The sequence below is a fragment of the Macaca thibetana genome, chromosome 4, assembly GCF_024542745.1.
Source record: "Macaca thibetana thibetana isolate TM-01 chromosome 4, ASM2454274v1, whole genome shotgun sequence".
NCBI classification, from domain to species: domain Eukaryota; kingdom Metazoa; phylum Chordata; class Mammalia; order Primates; family Cercopithecidae; genus Macaca; species Macaca thibetana.
In genome coordinates this window covers 96552869-96570863 of record NC_065581.1, presented here as the reverse complement: position 1 = coordinate 96570863, position 17995 = coordinate 96552869, and the positions used below count along the sequence as shown (strand labels likewise).

Below are 17995 nucleotides of genomic sequence, written 5' to 3'. Positions count from 1 at the left end.
AATTTTCTTTTTTTCTTTTGAGACAGAGTCTCACTCTGTCACCCAGACTGGAGTGCAGTGGCCTGATCTCAGCTCAGTGTAACTTCTGCCTCCCAGGTTCAAGCGATTCTCATGCCTCAGCCTCCTGAGTAGTTGGGATTTCAGGCGCGCGTTCCACCACGCCTAGCTAATTTTTGTATTTTTAGTAGAGATGGGCTTTCACCATGTTGGCCAGGCTGGTCTCGAACTCCTGACCTCAAGTGAGCCACCTGCCTCAGCTTCCCAAAGTGCTGGGATTATAGGCCTGAGGCACCATGGCCAGCCTAATGTAATTTTCAAATCTGCATTAATTATACAAATCTGTAAGCACAAAACATGCACTTACGTGTCATACACTTAGGTGTTTTACTTTTTGTATTACAATGTGGTTCTATTGATTTTTTTTAAACTTTTAATATGAACATTTTCAAATTAACAGAAATGTTGCAAGAATAATACAAAAATTGCCACTATAGGATGGTGATTTTCCTAATTCTGTCATTTTTTTTTTTTTTTTTTTTGAGACGGAGACTTGCTCTGTTGCCTAGGCTGGAGTGCAGTGGCTGGATCTCAGCTCACTGCAAGTTCCGCCTCCTGGGTTCACGCCATTCTCCTGCCTCAGCCTCCCGAGTAGCTGGGACTACAGGCGCCCGCCACCTCGCCTGGCTAGTTTTTTTTTTTTGTATTTTTTAGTAGAGACGGGGTTTCACCATGTTAGCCAGGATGGTCTCGATCTCCTGACCTCGTGATCCGCCCGTCTCGGCCTCCCAAAGTGCTGGGATTACAGGCTTGAGCCACCACGCCTGGCCTAATTCTGTCATTTCTTCTATTAGCTGGCATTCTCTTATAAGGAAGTCTCTTCCCTACTTTTTCTCACTTAAAAATCTGTTACCAATTCAGATTCATTCTGTGAATAATAATCTATTATACTACCCTTACTTATTTTTATTGTCAAATTATCCTGAATTGAACGAGCCTGGTCAAAATCCCTGTGTATTTTGACTTATTCCCAATCACACTTTTTGAGCACTTCCTTATTCTCTGGCATGGCAAAATGTTACGGGATCATTTTGCATCTTTGCTACCCCGGGTTAAGAATCAGCCTTTTCCCCTAGAAGTCCTTATTCCTTATCATGGGGAATGGTATTTAGAAGTTAGACCTTTTCTACTTGTTCTCGACTGTTCTTTTACATTTAGCTTTTAAATTCATCTACAATTTATTCTGTAATATAGTGTGAGGTACAGATCTGTATACTAAAGTTTAAATTAATTTCTCTAGCAATGAAATATAAAACCAAAGACAGTTGTGTTTATATTCTTCCCCTTCAGGAATACTGATTGAGAGAGACAATCTTATTTTAAATTTAATTTTAATTAATGTATATAAATTATGTTAAATGACATATATTTAACTTTACATCATGTGTCAGTTATTTTTTCTCTAACTTGTAGGTGCATTTTCTGGAATCATGAAACTTTGTGAAGAAAAATGTGAAACAGATGAAATAAAGAAGGGAGGAAAAGGCCGAAGTTTATCATCTGTAAGAGGAATTACAAATTTAGGAAATACTTGCTTTTTTAATGCAGTCATGCAGGTAAGAGTCATCAGAAAGCTCTGTAATATGTAAAAAATTCTCTTAATTTATATGGTCATTGGCTCACCTGTAGACTGTCAAATGACTGCTAAATGTTCCTCTAGAAATTTCTCTGTTTTCCTTTGTTTATGCTATCTTGGGCCATCGCCATATGTATATATGTACCTTATTTTCACACAGTGCTTCTTGAAAGGTCTTCTGTGTATTTTACCATGGCTTTATCGGTAATAGTGACCTTTACGAAATGTAAAATGTACTCAACTAAATCTTAATATTTTTTGAAATAGACATTTTTGCTATGCTAGATGAAATTTGAGAGTGTATTCCATAAAATTAGAGGCATATTTTAACTGAATCTGAAGACTTTAATTTTGTTTTCTTTTAGAACTTGGCACAGACTTATACTCTTACTGATCGGATGAATGAGATCAAAGAAAGTAGTACAAAACTCAAGATTTTTCCTTCCTCAGACTCTCAGCTGGTGAGTAGTAACTGTTTGAATAATAGCTGCTTTCAGATGAGCCACTGATGTTACCAAAATCTTTTTTCCTAATTCACAGATCAGTCAACTAAGATAGTAGTCAGGGGACTTAAAAAATAATTTAAAAGCATTCTGTGAAAATAATCAGATTTAAAATTTCTAAAATCATAACTTTAGGGTATGTTATGGTTCCAATATGCCATGGGTCAAATAATAAAAAAGATACCAAGACAACTTTAAAACAAACATACTGGAAGAAACAAAAGAGGTTTGACTTCTATTGAGCAAAATGCCTATGACCCCTATTTTGTAGTTTCTGGTGACATTTGTTTAAATTTAGCATTTTTATTCTTTAAAGGGAGATAAAATTTTAATAGTGAGCGTCTAAAGGTGTTTTGAAGCCTAGCCTGATGATAGATTTTTAAGCTAGTGAGAAAGATGAAAAAAAGAGCAGCCCCTGATATTCAGAAGCTGACCTGGCACCCACAGTTAGGCCATGTTATTCAGATAATCTCACAGAATAATAATCTGATACTAGGTTTCTCTGAGACTACGATGAAATGAGACAAAGCAAGGCCACTTCATGATTTTGTCTAAAGCAAGGTCACTTTGCCATTTAGAAAATCTCAAACACCCTCCTTCAGCCAAAATGAGAAATGAATGACTGCTACTTTACTAGTTAGAGATTTATCCTCATTTTAGTCTCCCCCACCAACTGCCACGATATGTAAGATTTATTGAGATGTTCAATAATAGATTTACCCTCGCTTTCTGAGGGCATTCACTCTAGAATAAACCTCTGCTTCCTGAAACCCACCTTCAGATTATTCAACCAAAGCCTAAATCCTGGGTAGGTTCTTTATAGCGCCCTGTTACTAGGACACCCTGTGGTTCCCCATGCTGTGTGATCTCCCTCACTGCCACAAGTAATAAACCCACCTAGTTTAACGATAGGTGTGTTTCTGATGGGCTTTGGCTGGGGCCGGGGGGGAGGGGCGGTATTTATACTAGTAAGGATAATTTTAGTGAGAAATTGTTCAGCGTGTCTGTGTGTGTGTAAGACCGTATATGTATAACTCATGATCTGACTTTTGAAAACAAAGAAGAGTTCTAAAAATGCTTAGCTCTCTAAAAATGCTTAGTAATCTTAGATTGTTTTTCTCAGTAGGCAGTTTTGAAAGACAGTACTGAGATATATATATATATATAGCTTTGAAAGATAGTATTATATATATAACATACTGTTGTATCTATAACCCCCATATATATATTTACTATACATATGTTTACCATATATATATGTATGTATAGTTGAAAGGCAGCCTGTAAACATTTCTTGTTCAGCCCCTTAAAAATTTAATGATAGATTCCAATGCCCTATTCTAAATAAAGTGTAGTGAGATCCTTGAAACTACTAAAGGGAAGTTATTGCCTAGTCATTTAAAAAGACCTATTAAATGTGATTTCCTATTAAATGCGATTGGATGTTGAGTTTAAATATTTGACATGCAGAGCTGTGTCTCATGATTGCTATATGGCAGTTAGATACTGTAGTTGATAACTTTAGATTTGTATCATTCTAACAGGGTAATTTCAATCTTACGTCTTAGATTTTTAGGGCATAAAGTTGACCTGAGCTGTGGGACTACTCTTTGAGTAGATTACTGCCCTTTGAATCGCCAGTTTATCTTTGTCTTTTGTCTATATACCTTTTCTTTCTTTTTCTTTACCTTTTTGTGCTGGCTCAGACCTCCAGTAACGTGTTGAATAGAGATGATGGGAGCAGTCAGCCTTGCCTTAATCCCAAAATTAGGGGAAAAAGCACTCAGCCTTCTCCCATTATTACATATGAAGGTAGGATTTTCAGAGGTGTTCTTTATAAGGTTGAAGACATTCCCTTCTACTGCTAGTTTTCTGAAACTTTTATCAGAATGGATGTTGAATTTTGTCAAATGCTTTCCCCACATCTATTGAGATGATCATATGGTTTTTCTTCTCTATTCTGTTAATGTGGTGAATTACATTGATTCCTTTTTAAATGTTAAACCTATCCTGTATTCCTGTTACAAACCCCAGTTAGTTATGATATTTTTATATGCTGCTGGATTCAATTTAATATTTATGTGCATGTCAACAATGTGTTTGGAAAACTTTTTAATGAAAATATTCTTTAAAATGTATATTATGAGTGTATAGCTTGATGAATTTTCACAGCTAACACACTTGTGTAACTAACACCTTGCTCAAGTAACCTTACCAGCATTTGCAAGGCCCCTTCAACTTCCCCCTCCATTCACTACTTCCCTAACCCACATGAGTAACCACTAACCTGATTTCTAACAGGATAGATTAGTTTTGCCTGCTTTAATACTGCATCTAAATGGAATCTTACTATGTACATTCTTTTGCATTTGGCTTCTATCAACATTGTGTGTGAAATTCATCCTTCTTGCGTTTTCAGCAAACTTTTATTTTCAAAGTTTAAGTGTATTTTTTTTTTTTTTTTTATTTATTTATTTATTTATTGAGTTGGAGTCTTGCTCTGTCACCCAGACTGGAGTGCAGTGGCACAATCTCCGCTCACTGCAACCTCCGCCTCCTAGGTTCAAGCAGTTGTCCTGCCTCAGCTTCCCGAATAGCTGGGACCACAGATGCATGCCACCACACCCAACTAATTTTTTTTTTTTTTTTTTTTTTGTATTTTTAGTGGAGACGGGGTTTCACCATGTTAGCCAGGCTGGTCTCAAACTCCTGACCTCAAGTGATCTGCCTGCCTCGGCCTCCCAAAATGCTGGGATTACAGGCGTGAGCCACTGTATCAGGTCTAAATGTAGTTTTTAAAACTAAGGTTATTTCCTCATCTTATTCTGAAGGTTTTTTATTCTGTCTAAAAAATACTTTCACTGGGAAAAGGGGAAGTGCAACTTGGTACTTGAACTTTAAAATTACCTTAGATTTTACTTTTGACCCTTGAGGTAACTTTCAGTTAACATGGCAGAAAACACTTTTAAAAAAAATAGACTTTATTTTTTAGAGCAGTTTTAGGTTTACAGCAGAAGAGAAAACTTTTTTTTTTTTTTTTTTTTTTTTTGAGACAGAGTCTCATTCTGTCACTCAGGCTGGAGTGCAGTGGTGCCATCATGGCTAATTGCAGCCCGGGCTTAAGGGATCCTCCCACTTCAGCCTCCTGAGTAACTGGGACCACAGGCACGTGCCGCTACACCTGGCTAATTTTTAAATTTTTTTTGCAGAGCCGGGGTCTCCCTGTGTTGCCCAAGCGGGCCTCCCACTCTGGGCTCAAGTGATCCTTCCACCTTGGCCTCCCAAAGTGTGTAGATTACAGATGTGAGTCATGGCACCCAGCCCAGAAAAGCACTTTTGACATTCAAAAGCTATGGAAGGCCGAGCCCCATGACTCATTCTTGTAATCCCCTAGCAGTTTGGGAGGCCGGGGTGGGAGGATCACTTGAAGCCAGGAGTTTAAGACCAGCCTGGGCAACAAAGTGCCCACCGACCCCAGTCTCTACAAAAATTTTAAAAATTAACTGGATATACTGGCATGCATCTGTAGTCCCAGCTGCTCAGGAGGTGGAGGCAGGAGGATCACTTGGGTCCAAGAGTTTGAAGTTACAGTGAGCCGATTGCACCACTGTACTCCAGCCTGGGTGACAGAGTGAGACTTCGTCTCAAAAAAACCAAAAGTCTGTCTTGAGTCCTCTGTAATTTTCACTGGGTGTGGTGGCTCATGCCTGTGATCCCAGCTACTTGGGAGGCCGAGGAGGGGGGATTGCTTGAGCCTTAGGAGTTCAAGACCAGCCTGGGCAACCCTGTCTCTTAACAATAAAAAAGCTATGGAAAATTATAGCTTGTCCTTCCTGTGATGATAGTGGATTTTTAAGGATAGTTGGTATGAACTACATATGTAACAGTTATTTCATGAATACAGGAATAGGAAAACACATTCAATAGTTGTCTTAGAAGATAACATTCTTTAATGTCCTGAGTTTATATTGGGATGTCCTTTCTATTCCTTGTCCTTTAGGAGAAAGTGTTATTGGTGGGGATAATACTTTAGAAACCAGATTTCTAGGGGGAAAAAATATTCTGGAATTAAATGGGTTAATCCTTCACCCAATGTTAGCTGCTTTGTCAAGCTTTATGTCTCTCCCCTTTAAAAGAGGCAGATGTTACGCTGATTTTGTCACGTGATTCCACATTATTATTTTACTAGTAAAATATTTGGGGAAAAGAAAGTTGTATAATCAATCATACATCATACACAAATAATCATACATTATTTAATAATCTACAAATATTAAGTAGATTAGTGATTTTACAGGAGAGTACATTAAAGGACAGTGAGAAGCAACTAAAGGTTGGTGACTTTAGTTGGAGCTAATAGTTTTATTAAGCAAAGGGCAGAGGATATGAAAATACCTGTGTTTTTCAAGGCAGGTATTCTGTTTTCCATTTTTATATATTCATTTTATTTATGAAATAATAAAGTTTCTTAATACAATCGGGGGAATTTAGTTGCTGTTATTTAAGGAGAGTGTAACTGAGATTTTTAGTATGTTATTTTTAAACTGTACATTTCTGACATAGAGTTGATCATGTTTTTAAAGGACCCGTTAGTGGTGGAACTTTCAAGGCCTGGACCACTGACCTCAGCCTTGTTCCTGTTTCTTCACAGCATGAAGGAGACTGAAAAAGGACCACTTTCTCCTAACGTTCTTTTTAATCAGCTTTGTCAGAAGTGGGTGCATCTACATTTTTAATATAAGTAATTATGAGTTACAAAATACTAATGTATTTATCACTTAACATGAATAGTCATTCTTACTGTAACTTTGCTATTACTGCCCAGACTATCAAGAGAAAGAACTAACATTTATTAGTTGTAGCTCTATGCTTTATGAAAATTATATCTCAGTCCTCAGAAGAAGCAGATTATGCTCATATATAAGGAAATGGAGACACAGAAATTAAATGGCTCACCTAGTCTGAGTGAAAAGCTGAGAATCAAATAGAGGTCTATCCTGACTTGGATGCCTTTATTGTAGTACCATAAAGTAAGAAAATCATAGAGTTGTAAAATCTAGAAAGTACTGTAAGATCATCTAATCTAGCTTTCTTATTTTAAAAGATGAGCTGTGAGGCAAATAGAATTTAAGTGAATTTCTCAAGGTATTACAGTATGTTTAAAAACCAAATCCTTGTGTGCATAAAAGAACTGACTTGACTTTAATGCATTCATGTATTCATTTATACAAAAAATTCAGAGCTTGCTTTTTATGAGTTACTTGCTAGAATTCAGGGGTACACAATGTATATTGCATCACAAATGCACCCTGTCCTCATGGAATTCACAAGCTAGTCCAGTCCACAGTTACTGAAATATGTAGAAGGAAAATTATTTGAATATGAGCTTGCATTTTTGCATATTTATAGACTTTAAAATCTCATTTTAGTTAAAACTAGTAATGTTAGCCATGATTTTTATATATAGTCCAAAATAGAGGGCTTAGTGTATGTTTCATTTGGTTGGCAAATGATGTTTCTTCAAAGCCTGAAGACCAAAAAACCTGCAAAAGTCTCAGAGGCATGAGTGTTTCGCAGAGTTAAAAAGTTTTTAGCACAGCCATAATAAAGAATGAAATCATGTTATTTGCAGCAACATGGATGCAGCTGGAGGCCATTATCCTAAGGGAATTAATGCAGGAACAGAAAACCAGATACCACATGTTCTCACTTACAAGTGGAAGCTAAACATTGGGTACTCACGGACATAAAGATGGCAATAATAGAGACTGGGGACTACTAGAGGTGGGAGAGGTTGAGGGAGGAAGGGTTGAAAAACTAGCTGTTGGATACTATGCTTAGTACTTGAGTGACAGGGTCATTCGTACCCCAGACCTCAGCATCAAACAATATACCTGCAGGTAACAAACCTGCACATGTACCCCTTGCATCTAAAATAAAAGTTGAAATTAAAACAAAGTTATTAGGGCATTGTATGCTTTAGAAATTTGTTTCTGACTTTGCCAGAAATAACTTGTATAATTTTCTTCCTGGTTATAAAGGTTTATTAGCATTTTGAAAATTATTATTAAATAATGGGCACTCATAGGTAAAAATTCAAACTCCTCTCTATACTCCTCAGAAGTAACTATTATCTGATTCTTTCCAAAAGTGATTATACATACACAGGCATATGCAAATCGTTTGCAACTTGCTTGATTTGCTTAGTATATTTTTTCCATGTTAGTACGTGTGTGTATAACTTAGTTTTGTATGTATATACTGTACTTGCGGAAGTACATCTGTAGGATAAATTCTTAGAAATAGAATAACTAGATCAAACATTATTTGAAGAGTTTTATTTATTTTTTGTATTTTTTAGGAGACAGGGTCTCGCTCTGTGCCCAGGCTCAAGTGCAGTGGCCTGATCATAGTCGAATTCCTGGGCTCCAGCATTCCTCCCTGTTCAACCTCCCAAGTAGCTGGGATTACAGGCATGAGCATCCATGCTTGGCGGAAAAGTTTTAAATTGCTTTCTTTTTGTTTGTTTTATGGCGTTTACTTTTAAAAGAAGTATGCATTAGACAAATTTGTTTTTTTTTTTTTGAGGCGGAGTCTCGCTTTATCACCCAGGCTGTAGTACAGTGGTTCGATCTCTGCTCACTATAAGCTCCGCCTCCTGGGTTCATGCCATTCTCCTGCCTCAGCTTCCCGAGTAGCTGGGACTACAGGCGCCCGCCACCACGCCTGGCTAATTTTTTGTATTTTTAGTAGAGATGGGGTTTCACCGTGTTAGTCAGGATAGTCTCTATCTCCTAACCTTGTGATCTGCCCACCTCGGCCTCCCAAAGTACTGGGATTACAGGTGTGAGCCACCGTGCCCGGCCAGGTAATCAGGTAAAGATTTAAGCCATATGTGTTTGGGTTTATTTCTGAACTATATTCTGTTTCATTGATCTGTATGTCTTGTATTTACCCCAAAGCCTACACTGTCCTGATTACTGTAGCTTCATAGTAAGTCTTGCAATTGAGTAATGGGAGTTCTCAAATTTTGGTCATCCTTTTCAAACTATTCCAGGTTTTTTTTGTTTTTTTTTTTTTGAGACAGAGGTTCACTCTTGTTGCCCGGGCTGGAGTGCAATGGCATGATCTTGGCTCACTGCAACCTCCACCTCCTGGGTTCAAGCAATTCTCCTGCCTCAGCCTCCCGAGTAGCTGGGATTACAGGCGCCCGCCACCATGCCTGGCTAATTTTGTGTTTTTACTAGCGACAGGTTTCTCCACGTTGCTCAGGCTGACCTTGAAATCCCAACCTCAGGTGATCTGCCTGCCTTGGCCTCCCAAAGTGCTGGGGTTACAGGCATGAGCCACTGCACCCGACTGGTCCTTTTTTTTTCTATGTAAAGTATAGAATCAGATTGTCAGTTGGGATTGTTTTGAATGTGTAGATCAATTTGGGGAGAATCAACATCTTAACAATGTTGAATCTTTTAATGTATGATATCTTACCAGTTTTCTAGGTCTTTGATTTTTCTCATCAAGGTTGTATAGTTTTCAGCATACAAATCCTGCATTTGTTTTGTTAGATTTATCTTAAGAATTTCATGTTTTTATGCTATTTATTGTAAATGGTACTCTTTTTAAAAAATTCACTTTCCAATTGTTCATTGTCAGTATACAGAAATACAGTTGATTTTTGTATGCTGACCTTGTTTCTTGCTACCCTACCCAACTTGCTTTACTAGTTCTATTAGCTTTTTGCTGATTCGTTGGTATTTCTTATATAGACAATAATGTCATTGGCAAATGAAGATTGTTTTATTTCTTTCCAATCTGTATCATTTGATATCTTTTTCTCATTTTATATCACTGGCAAGGACAACCAATACAATACATATTGCAATAGGACTCTTCTTGGAAAAAAAATGAAAAAGGACTGCCAATACAATGTTGGAATGGTGAAATGGGTGTCTTGCCTTATTCCTGATATTTATCAGGTTGAGGAAATTCCCAATTATTCTTAGTTTTTCTTTTTTTTCTGAGAGTTCTTATCAAGAAATGGATTTTTAAAAATTACTTTTGGGGGTGGAGCAAGATGGCCGAATAGGAACAGCTCCAGTCTCCAACTCCCAGCGCGAGCGACACAGAAGACCAGTGATTTCTGCATTTTCAACTGAGGTACTGGGTTCAGCCACTGGGGAGTGCCGGACGATCGGTGCTGGTCAGCTGCTGCAGCCCGACCAGCGAGAGCTGAAGCAGGGCAAGGCATCGCCTCACCTGGGAAGCGCAAGGGGGAAGGGAATCCCTTTTCCTAGCCAGGGGAACTGAGACACACAACACCTGGAAAATCGGGTAACTCCCTCCCCAATACTGCGCTTTAAGCAAACAGGCACACCAGGAGATCATATCTCACACCTGGCCGGGAGGGTCCCACACCCACGGAGCCTCCCTCATTGCTAGCACAGCAGTCTGTGATCTACCGGCAAGGCAGCAGCGAGGCTGGGGGAGGGGCGCCCGCCATTGCTGAGGCTTAAGTAGGTAAACAAAGCTGCTGGGAAGCTCGAACTGGGTGGAGCTCACAGCAGCTCAAGGAAACCTGCCTGTCTCTGTAGACTCCACCTCTGGGGACAGGGCACAGTAAACAATAACAAACACAGCCCAAACCTCTGCAGACGCAAACGACTCTGTCTGACAGCTTTGAAGAGAGCAGTGGATCTCCCAACACGGAGGTTGAGATCTGAGAAGGGACAGACTCCCTGCTCAAGTGGGTCCCTGACCCCTGAGTAGCCTAACTGGGAGACATCCCCCACTAGGGGCAGTCTGACACCCCACACCTCACAGGGTGGAGTACACCCCTGAGAGGAAGCTTCCAAAGCAAGAATCAGACAGGTACACTCGCTGTTCAGAAATATTCTATCTTCTGCAGCCTCTGCTGCTGATACCCAGGCAAACAGGGTCTGGAGTGGACCTCAAGCAATCTCCAACAGACCTACAGCTGAGGGTCCTGACTGTTAGAAGGAAAACTATCAAACAGGAAGGACACCTACACCAAAACCCCATCAGTACATCACCATCATCAAAGACCAGAGGCAGATAAAACCACAAAGATGGGGAAAAAGCAGGGCAGAAAAGCTGGAAATTCAAAAAATAAGAGCGCATCTCCCCCGGCAAAGGAGTGCAGCTCATCGCCAGCAATGGATCAAAGCTGGACGGAGAATGACTTTGATGAGATGAGAGAAGAAGGCTTCAGTACATCAAATTTCTCAGAGCTAAAGGAGGAATTACGTACCCACCGCAAAGAAACTAAAAATCTTGAGAAAAAAGTGGAAGAATTGATGGCTAGAGTAATTAATGCAGAGAAGGTCATAAACGAAATGAAAGAGATGAAAACCATGACACGAGAAATACGTGACAAATGCACAAGCTTCAGTAACCGACTCGATCAACTGGAAGAAAGAGTATCTGCGATTGAGGATCAAATGAATGAAATGAAGCGAGAAGAGAAACCAAAAGAAAAAAGAAGAAAAAGAAATGAACAAAGCCTGCAAGAAGTATGGGATTATGTAAAAAGACCAAATCTACCTCTGATTGGGGTGCCTGAAAGTGAGGGGGAAAATGGAACCAAGTTGGAAAACACTCTTCAGGATATCATCCAGGAGAACTTCCCCAACCTAGTAGGGCAGGCCAACATTCAAATCCAGGAAATACAGAGAACGCCACAAAGATACTCCTCGAGAAGAGCAACTCCAAGACACATAATTGCCAGATTCACCAAAGTTGAAATGAAGGAAAAAATCTTAAGGGCAGCCAGAGAGAAAGGTCGGGTTACCCACAAAGGGAAGCCCATCAGACTAACAGCAGATCTCTCGGCAGAAACTCTCCAAGCCAGAAGAGAGTGGGGACCAATATTCAACATTCTTAAAGAAAAGAATTTTAAACCCAGAATTTCATATCCAGCCAAACTAAGTTTCATAAGTGAAGGAGAAATAAAATCCTTTACAGATAAGCAAATGCTTAGAGATTTTGTCACCACTAGGCCTGCCTTACAAGAGACCCTGAAGGAAGCACTAAACATGGAAAGGAACAACCGGTACCAGCCATTGCAAAAACATGCCAAAATGTAAAGACCATCGAGGCTAGGAAGAAACTGCATCAACTAACGAGCAAAATAACCAGATAATATCATAATGGCAGGATCAAGTTCACACATAACAATCTTAACCTTAAATGTAAATGGACTAAATGCTCCAATTAAAAGACACAGACTGGCAAACTGGATAAAGAGTCAAGACCCATCAGTCTGCTGTATTCAGGAGACCCATCTCACACGCAGAGACATACATAGGCTCAAAATAAAGGGATGGAGGAAGATTTACCAAGCAAATGGAGAACAAAAAAAAACGGGGGTTGCAATACTAGTCTCTGATAAAACAGACTTTAAACCATCAAAGATCAAAAGAGACAAAGAAGGCCATTACATAATGGTAAAGGGATCAATTCAACAGGAAGAGCTAACTATCCTAAATACATATGCACCCAATACAGGAGCACCCAGATTCATAAAGCAAGTCCTTAGAGACTTACAAAGAGACTTAGACTCCCAAACATTAATAATGGGAGACTTCAACACTCCACTGTCAACATTAGACAGATCAACGAGACAGAAAGTTAACAAGGATATCCAGGAATTGAACTCATCTCTGCAGCAAGCAGACCTAATAGACATCTATAGAACTCTCCACCCCAAATCAACAGAATATACATTCTTCTCAGCACCACATCGTACTTACTCCAAAATCGACCACGTAATTGGAAGTAAAGCACTCCTCAGCAAATGTACAAGAACAGAAATTATAACAAACTGTCTCTCAGACCACAGTGCAATCAAACTAGAACTCAGGACTAAGAAACTCAATCAAAACCGCTCAACTACATGGAAACTGAACAACCTGCTCCTGAATGACTACTGGGTACATAACGAAATGAAGGCAGAAATAAAGATGTTCTTTGAAATCAATGAGAACAAAGATACAACATACCAGAATCTCTGGGACACATTTAAAGCAGTGTGTAGAGGGAAATTTATAGCACTAAATGCCCACAAGAGAAAGCAGGAAAGATCTAAAATTGACACTCTAACATCGCAATTAAAAGAACTAGAGAAGCAAGAGCAAACACATTCGAAAGCTAGCAGAAGGCAAGAAATAACTAAGATCAGAGCAGAACTGAAGGAGATAGAGACACAAAAAACCCTCCAAAAAATCAATGAATCCAGGAGTTGGTTTTTTGAAAAGATCAACAAAATTGACAGACCGCTAGCAAGACTAATAAAGAAGAAAAGAGAGAAGAATCAAATCGACGCAATAAAAAATGATAAAGTGGATATCACCACCGACCCCACAGAAATACAAACTACCATCAGAGAATACTATAAACACCTCTACGCAAATAAACTGGAAAATCTAGAAGAAATGGATAATTTCCTGGACACTTACACTCTTCCTTCCAAGACTAAACCAGGAAGAAGTTGAATCCCTGAATAGACCAATAGCAGGCTCTGAAATTGAGGCAATAATTAATAGCCTACCAACCAAAAAAAGTCCAGGACCAGATGGATTCACAGCTGAATTCTACCAGAGGTACAAGGAGGAGTTGGTACCATTCCTTCTGAAACTATTCCAATCAATAGAAAAAGAGGGAATCCTCCCTAACTCATTTTATGAGGCCAACATCATCCTGATACCAAAGCCTGGCAGAGACACAACAAAAAAAGAGAATTTTAGACCAATATCCCTGATGAACATCGATGCAAAAATCCTCAATAAAATACTGGCAAACCGGATTCAGCAACACATCAAAAAGCTTATCCACCATGATCAAGTGGGCTTCATCCCTGGGATGCAAGGCTGGTTCAACATTCGCAAATCAATAAACATAATCCAGCATATAAACAGAACCAAAGACAAGAACCACATGATTATCTCAATAGATGCAGAAAAGGCTTTTGACAAAATTCAACAGCCCTTCATGCTAAAAACGCTCAATAAATTCGGTATTCATGGAACGTACCTCAAAATAATAAGAGCTATTTATGACAAACCCACAGCCAATATCATACTGAATGGGCAAAAACTGGAAAAATTCCCTTTGAAAAGTGGCACAAGACAGGGATGCCCTCTCTCACCACTCCTATTCAACATAGTGTTGGAAGTTCTGGCTAGGGCAATTAGGCAAGAGAAAGAAATCAAGGGTATTCAGTTAGGAAAAGAAGAAGTCAAATTGTCCCTGTTTGCAGATGACATGATTGTATATTTAGAAAACCCCATTGTCTCAGCCCAAAATCTCCTTAAGCTGATAACCAACTTCAGCAAAGTCTCAGGATACAAAATTAATGTGCAAAAATCACAAGCATTCTTATACACCAGTAACAGACAAACAGAGAGCCAAATCAGGAATGAACTTCCATTCACAATTGCTTCAAAGAGAATCAAATACCTAGGAATCCAACTTACAAGGGATGTAAAGGACCTCTTCAAGGAGAACTACAAACCACTGCTCAGTGAAATAAAAGAGGACACAAACAAATGGAAGAACATACCATGCTCATGGATAGGAAGAATCAATATCGTGAAAATGGCCATACTGCCCAAGGTAATTTATAGATTCAATGCCATCCCCATCAAGCTACCAATGAGTTTCTTCACAGAATTGGAAAAAAACTGCTTTAAAGTTCAAATGGAACCAAAAAAGAGCCCACATCTCCAAGACAATCCTAAGTCAAAAGAACAAAGCTGGAGGCATCACGCTACCTGACTTCAAACTATACTACAAGGCTACAGTAACCAACACAGCATGGTACTGGTACCAAAACAGACATATAGACCAATGGAACAGAACAGAGTCCTCAGAAATAATACCACACATCTACAGCCATCTGATCTTTGACAAACCTGAGAGAAACAAGAAATGAGGAAAGGATTCCCTATTTAATAAATGGTGCTGGGAAAATTGGCTAGCCATAAGTAGAAAGCTGAAACTGGATCCTTTCCTTACTCCTTATATGAAAATTAATTCAAGATGGATTAGAGACTTAAATGTTAGACCTAATACCATAAAAATCCTAGAGGAAAACCTAGGTAGTACCATTCAGGACATAGGCATGGGCAAAGACTTCATGTCCAAAACACCAAAAGCAACGGCAGCAAAAGCCAAAATTGACAAATGGGATCTCATTAAACTAAAGAGCTTCTGCACAGCAAAAGAAACTACCATCAGAGTGAACAGGCAACCTACAGAATGGGAGAAAATTTTTGCAATCTACTCATCTGACAAAGGGCTAATATCCGGAACCTACAAAGAACTCAAACAAATTTACAAGAAAAAAACAAACAACCCCATCAAAAAGTGGGCAAAGGATATGAACAGACATTTCTCAAAAGAAGACATTCATACAGGCAACAGACACATGAAAAAATGCTCATCATCACTGGCCATCAGAGAAATGCAAATCAAAAGCACAATGAGATACCATCTCACACCAGTTAGAATGGTGATCATTTAAAAGTCAGGAAACAACAGGTGCTGGAGAGGATGTGGAGAAATAGGAACACTTTTACACTGTTGGTGGGATTGTAAACTAGTTCAACCATTATGGAAAACAGTATGGCGATTCCTCAAAGATCTAGAACTAGATGTACCATATGACCCATCCATCCCATTACTGGGTATATACCCAAAGGATTAAAAATTATGCTGCTATAAAGACACATGCACACGTATGTTTATTGCAGCACTATTCACAATAGCAAAGACTTGGAATCAACCCAAATGTCCATCAGTGACAGATTGGATTAAGAAAATGTGGCACATATACACCATGGAATACTATGCAGCCATCAAAAAGGATGAGTTTGTGTCCTTTGTAGGGACATGGATGCAGCTGGAAACCATCATTCTTAGCAAACTATCACAAGAACAGAAAACCAAACACCGCATGTTCTCACTCATAGGTGGGAACTGAACAATGAGATCACTTGGACTCAGGAAGGGGAACATCACACACCGGGGCCTATCATGGGGAGGGGGGAGGGGGGAGGGATTGCATTGGGAGTTATACCTGATGTAAATGATGAGTTGATGGGTGCAGCACACCAACATGGCACAAGTATACATATGTAACAAACCTGCACGTTATGCACATGTACCCTACAACTTAAAGTATAATAATAATAAATTTTTTAAAAAATTACTTTTTCTATATCAAAATAATCATGGTTTTTTTTTTTTTTTTTTTTTTTTGTCTGTTGGAATAGTAAATTATATTGGTGGATATTCTGACTAGCTTTACTAAGGTATATTTGACATAAAGTAAATTGTACATATTTAAAGTGTACTATTGCGGCCAGACACAGTGGCTCACACCTGTAATCCCAGCAGTTTGGGAGCCAAGGTGGGAGAACTGCCTGAGGCCAGGAGTTTGAGACTAACCAGGACAACACAGGGAGACTCAAACTCTATGAAAAAAAAAAATTTGCCAGAGCTGTGATGGTGCACACCTGTAGTCCCAGCTACTCTAGAGGCTGAGGTAGGTGGATCACTTGAGCCTAGGAGTTTTGAGTGTACAGTGAGCTGTTAGTGTCATTGCACTCCTGTCACCCCGTCTCGCTGAAAAATATACTATTGGATAAGTTTTGACATATCTATACACTTTGTGTGTGTGTGTGTGTGTATACGTATATTCATTCAATATAATGAATGTATCCATCACCCCCCAAAGTTTTGGGGGCCCCTTTGTAATCCCTTTCTCTGGAACCTCTCCCCTAAACTCCATCCCTGGGTGGTATACCCCTTACCTGTGTTTGTGTTGCAGTAGATTAGTTTGCATTTGGGGGAATTCTATAGAAATGGAATCATACAGGGTGTACTCTTTTTTATCTGACTTCTTTCACTTGGTAAAATTTGTGGTTTATTCATGTTGTGTGTACGTGAACCAGTCTCTTGAAGTTTCTATTACAGTGGTGATTATCAGACACTTTGACCACTTGTGATGAGCCTTATTTGGGAGCGAGGTTTTCAACTTTGTGTTTTTTGTTTGTTTTATTTGGTTTTCTGCTTCTGCATTAGTTCACTTAGGGTGACAGCTTTCAGCTGCTTCCATGTTGCTTGCTGCAAAGGACATCATTTTGTTCTTTTTTTTATGGCTGTGTAGTATTCCATGGTGTATATGGACCACATTTTCTTTATCCAATCCACCATTTATGGGCACCTAGGTTGATTCCATGTCTTTGCTATTGTGAATAGCACTGTGATGAACATAGAAGTGGATTAAATTTCTTTTTCTTGACAGTCTCATAATTTATGCTTGTACATGTATTTTTCTCTTATGCCTTGAGGTTTTCAAAAGTCCTCTCCTCTTTCTCATGGCAGTACTTTTACTAAAGTACATTTCCTGGGAATCCTTAGTGTTCCCCTTATTTTGAATAGGCTGAATATTTTCACATGTTTGGTGATTTTTCTCTTTTAATCCTTTAATAGGTTTGAAAGTCTCTCTTGATGTGGGTAGCTCAGACGGGCTCCATCATAGAGTCTATAAATCATCCTGTGATTTTTTTTTTGCCCATTTCTAGGTAAAAAAGAAAAAGCAAATCTAAGTTTATTAAATTTTCTTCAGTGGTTTAGAAGGCAGTAAATAGTTTTTGCAGTGGTTGAGATGGAGCTATAGGCAGAGACATGGTGGAAGCCGTTTCTCTTTGTTGAGGAATGATTTCCTTCTTGTGTGTCTGTTTTGAAAGCCATAAACTGCCCCCTCCTCCTACCTACCCCTTGGCTAGTGAAGATCTCTAAAGGATTCTCCTGCTCCCTATTCTAGTCGTCTGCTACT

The 17995-nt window shown here is 39.0% G+C and overlaps 2 protein-coding genes across 10 annotated transcripts in view; one reads left to right on the top strand and one right to left on the bottom strand.

Moving 5' to 3' along the window:
• The window catches only part of LOC126952183 (uncharacterized), a 75726-nt gene that overhangs the window by 9206 nt on the left and 48525 nt on the right, over positions 1 to 17995 (bottom strand). The window lies entirely within an intron of this gene.
• Positions 1 to 17995, top strand: part of USP45 (ubiquitin specific peptidase 45) — an 82558-nt gene that overhangs the window by 24103 nt on the left and 40460 nt on the right. For all 9 annotated transcript variants that reach the window (XR_007724816.1, XR_007724815.1, XM_050786576.1 and 6 more), the window contains exons 6-8: positions 1471 to 1613; positions 1999 to 2094; positions 6720 to 6850. Coding sequence is in view for 7 of the 9 variants with exons in the window: in XM_050786576.1 (XP_050642533.1) it covers positions 1471 to 1613; positions 1999 to 2094; positions 6720 to 6850 (370 nt within the window). In the remaining 2 variants the exon portion in view is untranslated. The remainder of the gene's footprint in view (positions 1 to 1470; positions 1614 to 1998; positions 2095 to 6719; positions 6851 to 17995) is intronic.